The sequence below is a fragment of the Ursus americanus genome, chromosome 8 (genome assembly GCF_024610735.1).
Source record: "Ursus americanus isolate L20-20 chromosome 8, mUrsAme1.1.p, whole genome shotgun sequence".
Classification (NCBI taxonomy): Eukaryota; Metazoa; Chordata; class Mammalia; order Carnivora; family Ursidae; genus Ursus; species Ursus americanus.
The window spans coordinates 59439908-59460574 of NC_142134.1; the positions used below are offsets into that span (position 1 = coordinate 59439908).

The following is a 20667-nucleotide window of genomic DNA, read 5'->3' on the forward strand; positions in this document are numbered from 1 at the left end:
AGAGACTTTAGACTTCCATAAATACTCAGTTCTGTGTACAATAAAATATCTGTGAGCGACATAATAACCAGCAATGTTCCAAATGGCATCCATACATTAACTGCCAAAAGAGGCTACGGAACAATTTCTGAAAGGGAGGAAAGAGCCCTCTGGACCTACTGTAGTAGGCAAGCTCAAAGGGAACGGATAGCCTAATTATATAGCCATGAAAGAAGCCAACAGATTTCAGTGATTGGGAAAGAAAGCTTGACAAAATCTAGGGACATTGGTCAGATCCTTAAATTATTTTATTTCTTTGCATGTCCTGAATTGTCAGCAGCATGGAATGAAGAGAAAATCACCTCCAGAAGGTCTGTTGTGCTTTATAGCCCAATATTCATAACAACTGTGTCCATTCTTTATGCTGTTGTTAAAAGGCAGAACCAATCTGCTGGCAGATGACTGTCTTTGGCTCGACAGAAACTTCCATTTTATGTAATAAAGACAAACACACACAATCTGAATATGTCCTCACTGGGGAGGGAAGAAAGGATAAGAGACCCCTTTCATGTCATGCACTTGATAAATTATTTCTAAGATGCATATTTTTTTTTTGCTCGGGCCCGTCCAAAGGCAGAGTTCCATTGTGGCTTTCCAAAATGCAATCCTTTGTAAGTAATTTCAATGGCCCTTACTAGAATCCTATGAATCGCATTATATATTCAAAAATATGATCGCCCTAATACATATCTTTTATGTTTGCTCTCAAAATTGTGAGAGGTACTTCTGTTTTATCTAAGTGAAGCCTTTAGGCATTTATTTGTGGTCACTTGCTGCTTAAAATGTAGTTCATTTAATGCTATTGCACATTCAGTTTTTTGATATGCTTTTAATTCATGGGAGTATTTCATGCCATAAAAATGCTTTTTAAAAAATCTGTTCTCAGTTCAGGGGGAAAAAAAGCATATGCATGTTCTTTTATTTAAGAATTAAGAATTATTTTCTTAAAGCATTTAAAAAAAACTTTTTTTTTTTTTAATAAACTCTACCCCCATCATGGGGCTTGAGCTCATGATGCCAATATCAAAAATTACATGGTCTATTGACTGAGCCAGCCAGGCATCCCTAAATGAAAAATTATTTTTAATTCTGGTGTCATGTGACATAACCATCAACAATCCTAAAGCTTTCTTCTTTTTTTCATTGTCTCCACTAGACCCATTGGGAGCACAATGGCTTAGGTCACAACATGAAACATCATGCTAATTAAACTGCTAATTAATTGGTATAAGCAATATCTTGCATGAAATAGATTGTTTCAACTTTTGTGCCATTTCAACTTGGTAACCACTAATTTAGAATCCTTTAATCATGTTCTTTAATCCAAATGTGAATCTCAGATGACAAAAGCACATGATTACTAGGGAGGCTTGGTACAAGATACGTGTTGCATTTCTTCCTAGTATTGAAAATGGTTTAATTGAAAGATAAAAGATTCTGCATTTACAGATCCGTGATACTCGTTTGAATAGAACCTCTCTTAAGGTAGGACTAGTTGGAAGTCATCCTCATAAACATTTTCACAAACTTCTCCACCCAAATCATAAAGCATTTATGTGACTAGCCATCATAGAATTTTTATTAAAAAGGCTCATGGGAAAAATTGTTTCCTTCACGTTATCGGTGTCTTTCTTAACATAGATTTTTTCTTTTTCAATTACATGCCTTTCACAATCAAGCTTCAACTTGGGGTTCAAAACAGGGCAGATTTTAATATAATAAACACGCAGGGATTTTAAAAAGTCAACCAGCATAACGTTAGAATACACTCTATCCACTTGAAATGTATTATCAGGAGGCAGCCAGTTTCTGATCTCTCTAGAATGCATATACCAAACGTCTGCTTCTTTCATGAGCCTGACACATAGGGGAGAAAAAAAAGATCCTTACAGACCCACCTTTTTAACAGCTAGACACAGAGAGAAGAAAGATGAGAGACCTGTGTCCCCCTCACCTGCTTGCTATTGAGACAGAACAGAATTTCCACTGGCACAATTGGGCAGTAGCAATTAGAAAACAGGCTGAGCTCAAAACTCCAATCTCTTAAAACAGGACATGTTCATTTCCCCCCCTAACATCTAAGGATACAGTCTAGGAAGGTATTCATTTTTAATTACATTAATCTTAACTCCTCCTTAGAAATTCACAAAAAGAAGCATAAGGTAAGTTATTATGGCAGTATTAATATCCATAAAAATATAGAGTAGCCAGCTCTTTCATGATAAAAGTAAAAATTACTGAAATGTATAGCCTAATAAAAATCTGTAATTGACTTTGTTTCTTTTCAGATGCTTGGTTGCTAAACTGTGAAATGAAAATATAACTTCCTCATGTTTTCACGAGCAATGCTGTGTGTTCCCAAGAACACAGAGCTGCTCCTGAGGTGAGATTTTCCTGTCAGAATTAGTAATCGATCTATTTTATTCAACACATAGTTTCAAATAGGTAAAACAGCATTTTTAATGATAGTTTGTTTGTTTCATCCTCTCCAGTACACTTGGCCAATTATAATGCTTAAAATGAAAGCCACTGACTTTCTAGACGTTAAATATTATCCAGTCCAATTCAGCCAGTGCTTATTTTGTTTATATTTCACACATTCAAATCTCATCTTTAGTATTTATTACAAAGCACACTTTCTGCTTAATAAAGGAATTTGGAAAAAAAGTCCGAGGCACCTGCGTGGCTCAGTCGGTTAAGCGTCTGCCTCAACTCAGGTCATTATCTCAGGGTCCTGGGATCCAGCCTGCACATTGGGCTCTCAGCTCAGCAGGAAGCCTGCTTCTCCCTCTCCCTCTGCTTGCAGCTCCCCCTGCAAAAACACTTCCAAATAGAAGACCTTTGATAGAATTTCTCTCCTTCTCTCTCTCTGTCAAATAAATAAATAAATAAAATCTTTATTAAAAAAAAGGAAAAGAGAATCTTCATCATATAAAATAGATACTTATTAAATATTTGCAAAGAATAACAGCTACTTATTTATGGATTGGTTATTATAATCAGCATCATCTAGTTCTTATGATAATCTGACAAATAATGTATCATTCTTCAGTTTCACAATTTTTAAGCTACTAATAATTGGGGAAAATTATACTCCCTTACGATTATAGATAAAGTGATCCTTCAAAAATTGTTCTTTGACCTTTTAGAAACTTTCATCATTGGATTGTGACAGGTTTGATTTCAGTTTTCACAGCTTCCTTCACTTGTCTATGCTTGAAAAAATTACAGCTCACAGCGCCCTAAGATTTGAGTAGCAGACCAGGAACTGAGGAATCCCCCTGGAGACCCTGTACCCGCTGAGTTTCACGCCTTAGTATATGAAGTGTATCGAGGGCTTGGAGTTACCTTCTCTGCGAGGTGCCTTTTATTTCGCTAGTGACAGCGGTATTGAATTTATTTTAGCCCATGAACATCTCGATCTCGGTTAGCAACAACTACACTCTCTTCATATGTTAATTATTAAACAACAATGAGGAAATTAACAATTGCCGGCGTTTATTGAGTTCTTGTCAGGTCATACTCACATTACCTGGCTAAATCTCATTTAGTAATCACAATTGACGTATGACATAGATGCTGTTATTAACTTTATATTACATCTGAAGAAATGGAAGCAGAGCCAAGTTATCTGTTCAGAGGCCATTCAGTTTGTCAAGTGTATGGACCATGTTTCAAACCCAGGCAACCTGGATTGCAGACAATGCACTCTTAACTACTATCATAGTCCTTCGTTTAGCACATGGCATTGTAATAATTAGCCTGTGTGTTTGGAATTCCCATTAGACCCTGAGCTCTCCTTGTTCAAAGAATGCAGTTGCTACTCGCCTCAGTCCACAGCAGTCTTCATTTTCAAACAATGTTTTATGCAGATGCTATGTGGTAACATATTTTAAACCTGCAAGACAAGTAAGTTAGAAAAGAATGTCTTCTTCCCTGTCTCCAATATTTAAAGCAGACTTTCTATCACAGATTCCATCTTTATCCAATACTTCTGTGCGTTAAGAACTTCGGAATGCCTTTCACATCTAAGTCATGCATGTTGAATCTGCCTTACTCGCGTTAACAGATGTGCGATCTAAAGAACCAAAAGAATCCACCTCTGTACCCTGAAATAATCCCAGAACCTAATTTGCACCCCCATCTTTTACAGTGTTTGGCACGAAAGTTTCCTGATGCACCTGCTGAGTGGAGCCTCTGAGACCGCAGTGGCAGGACTCAGAGCCCAGCTCTACCTCCTGCCGGTCCTGTACCTCTGCAAATTTACCCAAACTCTCTGTGCCTAATTTTCCTCATCTGTAAATGATGATATGACAATAATAGTATCTGCTTCATGAGGCTGATATAAATATTAAATAGAGCAATTAATACATCGTTGGCATAGAGCTGACTCTTGGAAACGTAAATCGGACAAAACAGGTGAAGGGGATTAAGAGGACACTTATCTTGGTGAGCTCCGAGTAAAACATGGAATTGTCGAAGCGCTGTATTGTACACCCGAAACTAACACAACACTGTTTTTAACTACACTGGAATTAAAATAAAGTTAAAAACATTAAAAATTAAAAATTAATGAAAAATAGTTATCAAAGAAATATTAAAATCAGTTCAACTAATTTATATTTATCAAAACCAGGAAATGGAATAATAGCATAAAAAATTATAACTAGAACTAAAACGAATAGCAAGTCTTTTATTCCTCAATAATATTTCTGAAAGGTTTTTTTTTATATTTAGTGAAAGTTTTACTTATAGTGGGTCATGGGAGAGGCTTGGTAGATTACATTTGTAATCTTGTGTAATAAAGAATGAACTGACAAAATTAAACTTTATTACCTAAATCAGTTCCATAAATGACCAGAAGGTTCACCAAAATAAAAAAAACATTCAGTGTGTCCAGTTCTCTAAACAAGGTTCCCTGAAGTTTATCCAAGCCACTTTTGTGATTTTGAAAGTGACACCATTTTGCAAGTTAGTGTGCACCCTCCTCCCAAAATTGACATCCTGCGTATGCTTTCATTTTGCTTCATACTGTTTCTCTGACCTTTCCCAGCTGGAGTAGTGGCTGGAAGCTAAAATAAAAGCACCGTTTTTCTGTGTGAGGCATTTTGTGACTAAACATTAATCCTGAAATTATAACAGTTGCAAGACTCCTCTGCCTGTCGCTTCTCCTAAGCAAAGGACGAGAGGATGAAAGAGCCCATGGCCGTAAACATCAGGGGCTAGTGATTCCTTCTCTGAACCCAACCAGGCTGATCCGAGTCCAGAATGCCTTTGAAGTCAAAGAGACCTTCATGTGCTGATCAATCCTTGGGGGGTAAAGAGCAAGAAAAACTGGTTCTGGCACTTTAATATGCTGCCAGGGAATGCATTCAACTCAGCGCACAACAAAAAGGTTTTCTCTGTTACAAATTGAGTGATTTTGTACTTGGGCGCCTCTTGGTTCAATGAACTTAGAGATATCTATTGATCCCAGAACATGATTACTGATACTTGAGTACATATTTCCATTAAGTCAAACTAAGGATGAACAGTAACAACTGTAAATTAGTATTTTCCCTTGCTCTTCAGGCATGTGTTCAGCTTTAGGTCAATTTAAGTGGAAAACAGCATGGGATTCCCTTAATACTAATGATCACTATTGAGTATTAATATGATCAGTATTAAGTGTCGCACTGTAATCTTTCCAAGTTGTTGAAACCTTCTAAGTTTAGAATTAAAATGACCTAAAAATTGACAGCACAATCCAAACCCAGCCTTTAACAGATAAGAAATCTGAGCACCAAAAAACTCAAAAAACTTAATTCATCGGGTTTGGCTGTTTAGTGGAAGAGAAAAATGTGGCATCAAAACTCCTGAGTCAGTTCAGGGTACTTCTCTCTTCACACCCTCGAAATTATCTCTGTCAAACCTTTTCTCGTTATCTAAAGTGGCTAAGCTCTTCACTCTCAAGCTGTGAAGATGTGATGAGTATGTTCCAAAAACCTGCAACGGGAGCATACTTTACGTCCTATTATGTTTTAAGAGATTATTAAAATAGAAAATATAGTCACCTTATAAAGCAGCTTTTTTTTATTGTTTTGGTCACAGAAAAATATTCAATACAATGGAATTATATAGATTATAGACATAATTTATTATAATAGCATAAATAAAGACAAAAATCCCTGTAATGGTAGAGATAGGGTACCAATTTCAGTTGATTGTCACATAGAAAGAAGAGGTAAAAATTTTTACTATAAAGTTAATCAGCAAGATAAAGAGAAATGAATACAAATACCAGAGAACAATAGTTTCAAAATTATTATGGCACATGGTGACTACAAAAAATATGTCAATCTGTTTTAAATATTTACTCTCTTATCTATGTTAATATATGAACACTTATTATTAATTTAGGTTGAAGAAAAGTGAAAAAAAAAACCTGTAGCTTCTAGGTAGATTAAAAAGTTATAGTTAAAAAATCAAATATTCCCAAATCTCTTCTATAAGGACATCCACAAGTCACATCCTCTGTCACTGAGTGAAGTAGCCTGAAGGAGTATAATAGGACTTTCCAACTGTCTTCAAACTGATTTCAGGGGAGTCTACCCTCATTTTCAGACACTGGTACCATCTTAATTTAAATGGCTCAAGGGCAATAAATATTATGCTTCATTGGAGAGCCTTTGCAGTAGTCATTCTGTATCAGAATGGCTTTGTTTGTGAATAATAATCTTTAAAAATGATAACACATATGAAATGGCTTAAGACAGTTTACTCTACCTCTTTACATTCCAGGTAACAAACCAAAGTGCAGATGTCAACCGTTAAATTCTATCTCCTTCCACTTATATATGCACACACACAAAGGCATCCACGTACACTCGTACCCATACAAAAATTAGACTTCATACAGTATCTTTAGGTGAGCAAGTAATTATAATGCAAAGAAGTGCTTCCTGCATGCAATTCATCCTTAACAAAATAAAAAAGCCCTCCTCTGCATACATGAATGCATAGGATCACAAATTTTAAAGGCCAGTATCTTATGATATAATGGCCATACATTCCTTGAACATTTACGTGGTTTACCCTAAATTCAATCAGAAATTGTGTAAAATATCTGTGAGATATACTGTTATCTATCCTCTGCTTTTACACCATAATAAATTATATTTCAACAAGTATCAGAACAACCTAAATTTTATTTTCTTTCCTGTCCACTAGATTCTCATTTTCCCTGACTGGCAGTAGTATTTCTTCGTAACGCCTTATTAAATAGCATTGAACAGTCTAATTTTCCCGGAATTCAGTCCTGAGGTATACATTTCCATTTTCTTTGTTGACCTAGCCCAGGCTCAGGTGATTTCTACAAAATGCATCCAATTAGTTCAAGCAAGGCAAATGAAATCACATCTATACTAATCTCCACATTGTTAACTATAAACAGTAACGGGATATGCCTCCACTCTTTGCTTGAGTCCATTCAAGTGCGAACCAAAGGAAAAAGATTTCCTGTTCTTCTTTTCACACTCCTGAGTATGACGATATTTGATTGTTTCTCCACAGTAATTGATAAGATTGCAAAACCTCTCTCACATCCCTCCTTTATTCCACATTGAGAACTTGATTTTTTTTCAGTTTGTTTGCCAAGAATAGTTGGATTCCTTTTTGCAGATTTTATTTTAAGTCCATTTTTGTTTTCTTCAAAATCAGAGCTTCATTTTTATCAGATAGTGGTCCTGCCCCTTGGGAATCGATTTCTTTTTACACAAGACAATTCAAGTCTATTAGGATCCAACACACTGAGTTGGAACGTTACATGTGTTTCACTTACGAGCACATACATTCATTTTACACGATTCCTCAATGTGGCCAGGGGGGTTCGTGGTCTGCACTGTATCCACCTATAAAAAATACAAAAATATATGTCTGCTTTACAGGGATGTGAGTAGCGTCTTGCTAGCCTAGTTCCAAAGCTTGGGTGCACATCTTGGCTGTTGGCATTCTTTCCTTCCTTAAGACGTATCTGCAATGGCCATAACCTCTTTCAGAAGTCATAGAGACATAACCGTTAGCTACAATTAACAACCCTGGGGCATCTAAATCAATACCGCTGGCTAATTTCATGGATGCTATCTCTGACAAGAGATATTTGCATGGTAAAAGAAACATTGAATTAATTGTGTTTCAGGCTTCAAGCTTCTCAAAGCTATGAAAATGTCACCAGAAGAGGGGTGGCCGGCTAGTGGGGGTTGCTGGTTTTGTTTATATTACAAATAAAAAGAAGAATGAAATGGTAATTTTGTTGTCACAGCTTTTACAACTTACAAGTTCCTAAGATTTCAGGGATGCGCGCTTGACCTGAGTGTTCACACCCTTCAAAGTAGCTCTCTTATCTCCAAACACAATCTTCAGAGAGCTCACGGTCTCTTTACAGAAATCTGAGCAACTTACATGCTATCAACAAATGGTCTGCTGATCTCAGATCAAGGATGAATTACTCTACCTTTCGAAGTCCTGACCCTAAAAGGACAATGTTTTCCAACTTTGTGTCTAGTTGCACAAAGAAAAGTGATGGTAATATTCCCTCAGAATATTTGTGTGCTAATGCCAGTTTTAAATAGTGTTAAATATTTCTCTGAATTTGAGACTGACCAATAGGCTGATTTCTGCTCTCAGTGCCAGCAGGTACAGAGTATCGTCCTCTACTTTGAAGGTACAGTTGATGTTAGTGAACCTCTAGTAAATTTGAAGATTGCCAAAAAGACAAAAAATCACTTTCGTAGAATAAAAATGCTATCGTTCACTACCAAATTATTTATCTTTAAGAATTAGAATCAGTAAAGAGAAATATTCCACCTAATTTCCAATATAGCAATGCATCAGGACACGAGAATCAAAGTTAGAAAAGAAGTAAATTATTTATTTCATGGAATAATTGACCAATTCATTTTTAAAAATAAATGGTGTAAAAAAAAGCCAAAACAAGTAATGTCTAATTTTGAAATTAGTTGTTCATATCCAAGAGTGGAAAATGTTTAAACATTGCTCTAATTGCAGATTATCAATATTAGCTGTGTAAATTTAAGCAGCTTTAAGATGTCTTAATTTTTTAAATTAATTTTTATCTTTTCCTAGAAATGAAAAGAATATTTTCTTTCTTTCTGTAGCAGCTCTAAAATCTAACATAACCTGGGATACTCTGGCCAACTACACAAGCAAAACACATTGACCAAGTCATCAGTAATAAGTGAATTTTCATAATTTAAATTATAAGTTTAAGATGAACGTAGTTTATCTTATTTTACATAAGCTATAGGACTGCACGTTTCATTTCAAAAATGCTTATAAACAAGGGAAGGCTAAATATCTGAAAGTTTCATTTATTGGTTTTTATTCCCAAACCAACCACAACGATGTAGCCATAATGCATGCTAAGACTACATTAGACTTTCCTGTTACGTACTCTTGCTGTACGTGATGTGTTGTGATAGCATTTATCAAATATTTAACTTTCGTGAAGTCCCTCATTTAATTCTCACATCCTATTCAAGGCTGCAATGTGCCCTGTGAAGGCAAATGTCACCTCCATTCTGTTTATCGCTGCATTTCTCAATGTTGGCACATAGTCGGCCCTCAGTGAAAATTGGTTTAATGAATGAATGCATGTTTGAGAATAGCTAATTAAGGAAATCATATTATTTGTCACATCATAGTATTACTATTATCTAATTTTAATATTTGGAAGTCATGAGGTTATCGCTGACTTTCATTATTTGTCACATGATTATGGAATAGATCTTTCTCGAATTGCAGCAAATGCTCTTTACTAGCATATTGTGTTTCCTGTTTTTCCCTCCATAATTCTGTCTTAACTTATCTATCCACCTGAAATTTCTCAAATTTCACTACCTCTCTCTTTAATCTTTCCCATATAACAGTCATTCTTTAATTTTCTCTAAGGAAATGTACTGTGTAAACTTGTCTACAAGGTTTTTAATAAATGAATACACAAGTAAAGTAATAAAAACAAACATTAGGAAATCAGAGGTGTCAAAATATTTCATTTTCTATTTTCAAGACTTGACATACTTTTAACTTAAAAGCACACCCAAGAAATAGAATGCATTGAAGTAATAAAGTCACCATACAGCCATGCAGCCTAATGAAACCTTATATTAATATGTCATTGAAGAATAACATTTCATAAATTTCATTTCATAAATTAACTATGTAGGAGCAAGTTTTGTGTTTTTGTGGTTTTAAGCTTTGATGCACAAATGATGAACAAATGCATCTGGACACTAATATTCACCTGTCACTAAAGCCAAGAAAAATGGATTCTTCCCTTACCATTAAAGATTAATGTTTAAAAGCAAAAGTGCATACTTCAGATCACTTATTGAGTTCACAGAGAACTACTTAAGAATCACCATTCTGAAAACTGTCACTGGTCAGGGTCAGGGTAGAAATGGATGTTACCAGGATGCGTTTGTTTTGATTTGAATCAGCTAATTAAAATGGCCCTGGAAGCAATTTTCAGATGACTGAGGAGAGAGGCTCTAATAAATCCAACCAAGCCAATCTTCCAGTCGGGTCCAATTCAGCTGAAGTTGTATAGGCACAGCCTTTCTCTCAGCCTCCAACTTTTCTCCACAATTTGTTCTATCCCCCGGGCAGTAAGTCTGTCACATGCATGCACACACGCACACACACACAGATACACAGGTGTGTGCACGTGCACACAGAGTAAGATGAAATCAAGCCCTTCTGGAACACTTTCTACAAGGCCATCTCTATATCTCACTCAGTTTCCATTTTCTGACCAAAAGATTGTAACAGGCTGGGAATTTAATTAATGAGATTTATCAGTAAAAAGTTAACTTATCAAAGTTATGTTTTTCTTTTCCAGACTTCCCAATAATGGATGATAAGTGCTAGGAGAAGGAAACTGAATTATGCAGAGAATAGGAATAGGATTCAGATTTTGGTGCAAGAATACTCTGAACACTCACACAAAGGAACAGGCATGCTCTTATTAATCCTAAAAATGAAAAAAAAAAAAACCCAAACACTTCAAAACCATATGTAAGGAAATATATATCTTGAAAGGAATAGGTGTCAATTTTTCTACTTATTTTTATTAGATATACTTCAAAACTAAATCACGCACCTACGTAATTGGTGTAGATTAAGTACGAGTATCTGTTGAATGTGTTTGCGTAGAGTTGGCAATATGTAAAAAGTGCTATGAATATTCATGATTTTCTCCTTGACTGATGCGCAAATCTGGAGAAAAGAAAAAGGTATCACATAAAGAGCAGGGTCTGTTCCAAGGCACAGAGAACCAAACTGATGGTAGTTCCTGTAATCCAGGAACAGGAAGTTGATACTCATATTTTCGAGCATCGACGTATAATATAGTGGCTGAGCCAGGGCACCGCCACCTAGCAGCACTGAAGGTTCATCTGTTACTTTTTAAAAATATTAGAAAATCATTCGATGTGGAAAATAGGACATAACCTAAACATGGGTTTGGGTGGGTGGAGGGCTATGAGGAGGGCAATCGTGGACAGTATTTTTGTCTTTTACTTCCTTTTGATTTTTGTAAGGCATGTACCTCAAGCCGTAAGTTATAATAATTATTAGTTATTGCAACACAGGATGTTTATTACACGATTGCACTTCCCTAATTTTATTTCACGAAGTCCTTGTGAAGCACAAGTTGTAATTTTGTTCATTTTACATACGAGGGAATTGAAGCTCAGAGAGCTTAATCTTTTTACAGAAAAACACACAGATAAGAATCAGGGCCCTAAACCAAGACTTTTGGCTCCTAATCAAATATTTTTTCCTTACATTATGTTTTCTTGTAATTATTTTTTTTATCTGACTTTGAGTCTTTTAAAAATAAATAGCTAAGTTACAACTACAAATGTCTCCATTTTTGCCATGGTTAAAGGAATAATAAGCAAACTTGTGCAAGCTTCCTAAACTAAGCATTTATCATACTCAGGATTCTATCGTAATTGTTTAAATTTATGAACACATAAGAAGCAACTTCAACACACACAAAAATTGTCTAAATGCCACCAAAAAAAGACAAATAAGACAAATTCTATCCAACCAAAGAAAGGAAAGCGTATCCCCATTTACATGTGAGAGTACACACACACACACACACACACACACACACACAAAGGCCATTCACTAGCACTGTCTGAACTACATCCTTAAGAAAAGAAGCCTTTTTGATTGTGAGTCAACCACTGAACTGGCCATGGAAGGAAAGGAGCTAAATAATTTCATACCAATTCTTCATCATAAGTATTTTGCCTTGACTTCAGAAAATGAATGATGTGGGCCCTAACAAAAGAATGCCTTAGGTTGGACAGCCAAGCAATCAATATTTATTGACTGAGTGACTGTTACAATCATGGAATCTCAGAGTTAGGAAGAGTGCCAGAGGTTACAGAGCCCAATCGTGTAAGAGGCATTACAGAAGGTATGGAAGGAAATACAAAGCAACATGAAGCATAGGCCTGGTTCTGAGGAAATTTTTATTGAAGAGACATACAAATACATACATATAAAAGATTACAAACAGGGGGAGCAAGAGAGAAGAGCCAAGTAGGTAAAACTATGAGAGCTCCAAAGAGTGAGAGGAGATGGTGTTGAGGGTGGCAGGCAGGGCACTCACTGACCAAAGGAACCAAAGGTGGGTCTTGAAGGAACAGTAAGCTTGAGATCTATGGTAATGAGGGAAACTACCCGAGAAGAGGCAAAGCTGTGAGGCACGTACAAGGTGAGGTCAGGAGAGAGCGAACAGATTCTCCTGCCTAAACCAGAGATTTCCGTAATTCCGTTCAACTCCATCATGAGCTATTTTCTTTACTTTCTCTACTTAGTTCAAGTCTTCATGTAGGAAGAGCCAATGTGATAATTACAAAAACAATAACAAAACCGTCTGGAACATCCTAAATTAGAAATACACAAACAAAAGAAAATCATAAGGAAGGGAAAATACATTTACAGGGCCATACTGCAAAAATCTGTGTGCCCGTGGACCCACGCAGTTTAACCCCGTGTTGTTCAAAGGTAACTGCGTTAACATTAAAAAAAAAAAAAAAATAGAACACGTACCTTTTTTAAAACATGGGGGTGGACTTTACAGCAGATTTCTACATCCTAAAACTCACATATCTATACTTTAATTGTTATAACAACTGTGTATTACTTCAGTAATCAGAAAAAAGTTAGTTAAAAAATTATAAATAAATATAAATAAATAAATAAAAATTAGAATCCCTGCTGTGAGTTGAAAGGAGAGTTGGGGAGGAAAAGTTAATGTATATTGTCTGCAAGGATGTCTTCTTTATAAGTCTCGTGCTCGCATTTTAGAAATAGCTATGCCACCTAAGAAAAGAATGAGGACTATGCTTTATTTTACCCACTAAATGAAAAGATAATTCAGGAAATTTTTAACCGAATAATTAAATCTCTGTAAATGCAAGTTAACTGTATTAAAGTACATATAATTGATGTATTCCAAACTTTTGGTGAAAGGTTCGTTCACAGAAGCAAATGTAAAAAGGAAATAAAATCCCTTAGTTCACTGAAAAGAGAGAGAGAGAGAGAGAGAAATACGCAGACAAATTAAGTTAACTGTCAGAAGCCAGAGAATGCAATTAAAACAACTATTTGTTAAAACTAATTGGGTATTTGAGGATTCCTGCTCTAGAACAGACCATTCTTAAATGTTAAATCCTGTGTCTTAATTCGCGATTTTATTTTTTCTTGTTTTTCTTTTAAATAAATATTTTTAAAGAAAAAGTTTTCCTAAACCAAGGAGTGACAGAGCTCAATACAAAAAGACTATACTGTACAAGCAAAAACACTAAAATGGGTCCTAGCTTTATAGTTCCAATTACATCTGGCCAAAGTTGAGCATTAATGCATTTCCATTCTTAAAGCTCATAATAAAAATGTAAAATGATGCAAACTTAAGCCATCATCATTATCCTCTTCAGACCATAATATTGGCCACTTTTAGAAACAAGAGCAGTACTGGCTGGTGTTCACGTGCCAAGGCAATAAGCTGCCTGAACAGGGACTAAATGTTAATGAGAAGATGAAGTGAATAGCAAACTCGGCTGTTCTTAAATGCCCCTGAAATTGCAATCGTGCGCCCGAAAAATTGAGAGCTACTTGGGGAGTCTTAAACACCCACAGAAAGGAGTAGAAAGTAGTCAAAATGTTTCCAGGTGATGGATAAACTCACTAAGAGTTTGATCCACTAACAAGGAAATGAAGTAAAATGTCCAAGGAGTTAATTGAGTCTTGAAAAAGTAAATGTGAGATAGGACAGAATTACAAAGTCCAGCCACCCATTTTCCTGCTTTATGGGAGCTTTATGTTAGAAGTGTAAGAACAGGCACAGTGATTATGCCGTCCTTTGGTTAATAATGGAAGAATTTCTAAATTGAATATAATTCTCTTTTAATATTATTTGTGGTTGACCAGCTTCAAAATTATATGCTTTCTGATAATTAGAAATGTCTAAAAATGTTTTCATAAATACTTTTGTAAGTACTAAGTGGCACTGATTTAGGGACCGATATGGGCATAGTAAAATGCTGACTTTTATTTATTTTTTTTTATTTATTTTTTTTATTTATTTATCTGACAGAGGGACAGCCAGTGAGAGAGGAAACACAGCAGGGGGAGTGGGAGAGGAAGAAGCAGGCTCCCAGCGGAGGAGCCTGATGTGGGACTCGATCCCAGGACGCCAGGATCGTGCCCTGAGCCGAAGGCAGACGCTTAACGACTGCGCTACCCAGGCGCCCCAAAATGCTGACTTTTAGTACACAGGAAGACATTACATTAATAACTAACGTAGAAAGAGAATTGCAGGGATAAAGAAATCACCTTCTACCAAACTGCATTTTACCAGTAATAATACCGAGGCCCAGAGGGGTGACAAGACATATTCAATATTACATTGCAGACCTAGGATTAAAACTAAATGCCCTCACTCCCAATTCAGTGGTTTATTTCCATTCAAATTATGAAAGTTACAACTTAAAAAAAAATCAAAAATTTTGGGATGAGATTATTTAAATAAAGACCAAGTACCTCTAATTCCACTACATTCCAGTTGTGAAATGCAGAGAAGATATATAAATTGCATAGACATCCTTTTAATTTATACTATCCTTCACATTAATAACGGCAGTGGGCTCATCAGAAAGAACAAATGCCAATGCAAAAAATACAACAACATATGGTAAATACGAAAACAGAATTCTTTGTAATAAAAACATATCTGCGTGAGATAAATTTTCAGAATCTCTTTTTATTTCAAAGAATTTGAAAACTCCTAAGAAATTAATAAAAATGAAGCCAAGCTTTTTTATAGTTTCATTTCAATTTTGGGGGGCGTGGTCCCAATTCATATTATACAGAACTTTTAAAATATGCCTTGTATGAAAAGGACAGTAAATCTTACTCTTTAAAATAGGTCACAAGTCTTAAAGCACTTAATCAAAAAAGCAATATGGTGCTTCCTAACAGAATTAAAAAAAAAGATTATTTGCTTCTCTTTGCTCCTTTGTCTTATAAGCGCAGCGTGATGTATTAGTTTAATTAAAGTCTACCAAATTATCATAAGGATTTTATGTGCTGCAAATAATTGGCTTTTTGTTCTCTGCTCACTTTTTGTTAATGGAAGCAGAACACTTTTTTTTTTTTTATGATACTTAGTATAAGATACCAGAAAACTACAGAGAGGAAAAGCAAATGAGGTGCCTAATGAAGTGACCTTTGTCATCTTGGACATGAAATAAAATCAAGTCTGCACTAATGCAATGAAAATAAGTCAATGTTTCCAAAGAGTTAAGAGGATAGGTGATATTATGGCTCAGAGCCAAACCATACCAAGAATCCTACCATATATAAAAATGACAATCCCATTAATATGAAAAGCTGATAGGCCCTAAAATGAAGTAAAATGTATAAATAGATCATGTTATAAGATTTTTTTTCAGTGTAAAGCATAATGAATCAATCTTTTTTATAGGACAGATTTAGGTGATAATCCAGATAAAGTATACTACCAGGTATCTCTTTGATAAGAGACAAATTAAGGACACAATGAACAGAGAATTAATGAAAGTATCATATTAAAATGGAAGTTGTTTCAGGAAGTAACAGTATTAACATAACCCCTCTTGCCAAAAAGTGAGCTGGAACAAATTATAATTAAAATATACATTCATTTACAAACATAACTACCTCTAACATAGCATAAAAAAAAATAACCTGTGAACATGAAATCAGTTAACTGAGTAATTGTGAAATCCAAAAGAAAACCAGTGGTTTTCTTACAGTATAATTCCTAAAGTAAATTACAGAATATGTTAGGACGTAAGTGATAATGAGCAGTGCTTCTTTTGTTATTAATAATTTAAAAATGTAATCATTATTCATCTATGACTCTCCTAAAAGGAACATAATCTATATATTACAGACTTCTGGAAGATTCGAGCTTAAATTACTGAATTGCTTTTTAAAAAAATTCTGCTTCTATTCTTGGCCTCATAATATGTTAAAAGTTTTTAATTACTAATAATAACTAATATTCTACTGCATGTTCATGAGATCTCAGGCTAACTTACATGGCCCCTAGGAAGCAGATACCATCATTAATCCCATTTAACAAGGAAGGGACTCGGGAACTGAGAAATTAACTTGTTCCGAATTACAGATCTAAAAAAAATGGCAGCGTTGAAATTTTAAGCTAAGAAGTGTCACCCTGGTGTCTGTACTCTTAACTGGACTCCACTCCACTACTTCTCCAATTAGTGATAACATTGTTCTCAGAAGCAGGCTTTGTCAAACTTGCTATCCCGTCTCAAATATACCGGTACAACAGCATTTTTTAGGTAGAGAATATGATCAAATTGTTCATATATCCATAAAAAGTTCAGCGTCTAATCTTAGCTTTATTAAAACTCCCACTCGCTCTCTCTATGACACACACACGCGCATACACGTGCACACACACATCAAAATAATAATTACATTATTACATTCCTGAAGAACCTCCAATATGCGTAAGTAATGCTATACTTCGATGGTGTTAAGACTACGTTTTCCTCTCTTCTTACAGGCAGTTCTTACGAAATCTCATTGATCGTAAAATGCGCCAAACTCATCATTAGGCCAAGAAAATGATAGTCTTCCCAACCCACGGTACATTTTTTTGCAGAGAATTCTCTCATTGGTTCTCTCTAAAAAAACATTCCTAGGAAGTGCTTCCTCAGTGAGTGCACATATAGGTTTTGGACAGATACACTTGATTTACTCCATTTGTTTTAAGCCAAAGAGTGAAAGGGAATCTTTGACAAAACTGTCATCTTTAAAACCCGGTGATATTTCATTTTCCCCTCTGCACTATTTAGATTGCCTGGAACTGAAATGCTTCCAGCAGCTCCTATGTCCAATTTTTCAAAGCTGTCACTTCCTAGCAAATCTGCTTAAGCAAAATACTTATGTTGTTAGAAAACAGAGCAAATACACAGTATAAAATACATTCTATTCTTCTTTGCAGGTCAAAGTCTTATTCAAGAATGGGAACTTGGAAGAACGTGTGGAAATACATTAAAAGATGATTATGATGGATTGGCTTAAGTCAATGAATCTAGCGCACTTCTGATTAGTTTCCAGAGATACACTTGGACTTAGCTCCGTAGAGTTCTCCACACAATAATCTTAAAATCAAAATGTTATTTTCAATGCATTCACTATAGGTCATTAAATTGAAAAAAAAGAACAGATTCCGAGGAAAACAGGACATTGAAAGATGACCATGGTTCCTCGTCCTCGGTTCATGTCTGCAGCAGCTATTAGAAAGTACTTGTCAACATTCTCTGTCCTAGAGGGTAACAAAGAATCGCCAAGCGTTACACTTGGACACCTCCAGCTTTCCCGAATTGTAAGCGTCATAACGCATATCCTACAGCACCCGACGAAGTGAAAGCACAGCAGAAACAAAATGCAAAACAATGATTACAAAAATGGTTTGAAAGACAACAAAACTTCAGTTACGACTAAGCAACTTCCAAAATGTGAGAAGAAATATGTTTCTAAAAGATTCAAGTCATATTGACTTGAAATACGACTCAATATTCTTCACACAGAGTGTACTTCCTGGATACACACGTATACACATTCTCTAAATTATGTGTGCTTCGATATGTAGCATATATATTTATCACAGGTGAAACTCTTTTTCACATATGCACGATTACATAATTCTGCCTTAAAGTAATCTCTCCAAGGTTATGTGGTAAAAATTACCTAAGACTTACAATTCCTTCCATTACTTTAAAAAGCTAGTCATGTCTCAGCAACAGCCAAGACTGCTTATGGTCTACAATCTGAAACCCAGTTCTCTCCTGGCACTTTAACACTAGATCTGTCACCCTTTAACACCACAAAATCAATACCCTGGAATGTCATGGTTCTCTGATGGCCCACAAAGTCAAGGCATGATCAATTTCAACTTCCTTACTAGACAGAAATAGACTTAGACAAATAAAAAAAGATTTCATTCAAGTTAAATTCAATAAAACAAAGGAATAAAGGCAGAGAGAGGCAAAGTTGTTAGATTTCAGTCCAATGCATTTACACTGAAATCTAGAGCCATTTTTAAATCCAACTAAACTTCACACTCAGCCAAAAGGTATGTATCAGAAATTAAAACCAACTTAGAATTTGCTCCATACCCCAGATTAAGAAATACTATCAATTAATTATGTGTGTGTACGTGTGTCTGTGTTTCCTTCACTGCATTAGTCAATAAGCAGAAGGGAAAGGATGGTATCTGAGTTCTTTATTGTGTATCCCTAGCAAATAGGATAATTTCTGGCTTCGTGGCTCAGTAAGAGCAGGAATCTTGTCTTTCTTGTCATAAGCTATATATCACGTACCTCGAACAGACCATTCAGGGCTTACACAGAGCAAGCCCTTAAATATATTTAACTACAATATGAAAATCAATGCATACATTAAATATAACCTGGTACCTAAACTCTTTTGAGGGCAAAACCTTCCTCTTTCTTTTCCACAGCTGCATCTGTGGCTTCTACCATGCCCTGCACATGGCAGGGACTCAGTAAGCACCTGCTGATTTGAAGGAATCACTTTCTACTGCTCGACGGAACTGAAAGTATAGAGTGATGATTTCAAAAGTTTTTTTTTTCTGTAATAAATACTTCACATATCAGCGGTTTTAATTTGCTCCTAAATTTTGACATCTATAAACACAAAGACTTATTATTTAGTAACGCTTAGAAAAGCCAGGCCTGAGAGTCAGGAGGCATGGAGTGTACTCAGGTTCACTAAGTTGCTATGGAACCTTGCCTCTCCAGACTTCTCTAGTCACATCTATACCATGTAAAGGAGGGATACAGAGAGAATAGGACGGTTCTCGGGTTTCCTCTTGGGAACAAGTGCATGTATATACCCTCTTGGGTATGTGGAGAGATACACATCCAGAAGAAATCAATGAAAGGGGCTCTACAGGTCAGAGAAAAGCTGGAGAGCAATCTTATTAAGAGAGTTAAAAGAAATTGGAGTTATTCAATTGAACAAAGAAAATGTTGAAAATGCCCAAGTGAAGCAAACCAGGGTCGGAGGTCTTCGAGGCATGTGGTACTGAGACCTGAGTTACTACTTCCAGTCCCGCTAATGCAGACAGCCTGGGCTGGCTCACTCCCTTGTCTTCCTATGCTACCGAAAAGAAAAACACATTCCCGTCTAGCTTTCTCCTAGAGGAAGCTGTGTGACAAAATTCTGACCAGTAGGATACAGAGAAAAGTCCTTGTGGAGGGAATCTCTCGGGATAGAAACAAAAGGTGATTGAGGAAAATTTCTCCTTTTCCTGTTTGTACCTCCTCCTTCTCCCTGCCTGAAACAGGGCCAGTGTGGCTAGAGAGGCAGCAACCAACTTGGGAATATGAGAAGGAAAACCAAAAACTAAGGATAGCAGAGCAGGAGGATAGCGGTATCGTGACTGCTCAGTACAAATTGCTGACTGGTGACTTCCTGAGTCTTATTATAAGGGAGAAGTAAGCCCTTCATTGAACTACGGTTAATGTATCACAGCGAAATGCATTATTAAGTGATTTGACAGTGTCAGTCTGTATTATCTTCTTTTCTAGAGTATCTTGCCACAGAGGTAGACCCTCGGCATTCCCCTTCTGCCTCATGACCCATGTCTCTGGCTCATGGTTGACTGAAATAACAGTCAATTCTTAACCTCAGCAGAGCCAGGGTTTCTCTGTCTGGCATTTGAAATTGGTACCCAGAAAAAGTACCAGTCTTCTAAGTAGATGGGGACGCAGCATGAGCATTCAGGTAGTATGGAGTTGTCGGCCATAATTTATAATTGAGAGTAGAAAAAATTACACAGATCATCTCCAACGCAGGGAGAGAAAGCGAGAAAGAAGGCACGGGTGGAATTGAACCTCCAATCTGTGTATTCTGAAGATTGGGTTCTGTGTATTCTTCATGCCAGCATAACATATCTTGAGCTAACTTCTCTTACTGGCAATCAAAGAGCTGCTAACTAAGTAAGTA

The 20667-nt window shown here is 36.0% G+C and overlaps 1 protein-coding gene across 5 annotated transcripts in view; it reads right to left on the reverse strand.

The window, feature by feature from the left end:
• The window catches only part of PCDH7 (protocadherin 7), a 409428-nt gene that overhangs the window by 338106 nt on the left and 50655 nt on the right, over window positions 1-20667 (reverse strand). Inside the window, exon 2 of one of the 5 annotated variants that reach the window (XM_045799282.2) lies at window positions 4651-7928. The exons of the other annotated variants lie outside the window; for them this stretch is intronic. Coding sequence (XP_045655238.1) covers window positions 7851-7928 — 78 coding nt within the window. The 3' untranslated portion in view covers window positions 4651-7850. Of the gene's footprint in view, window positions 1-4650; window positions 7929-20667 lie in introns of those variants that run through there. 5 annotated transcript variants of the gene reach the window in all.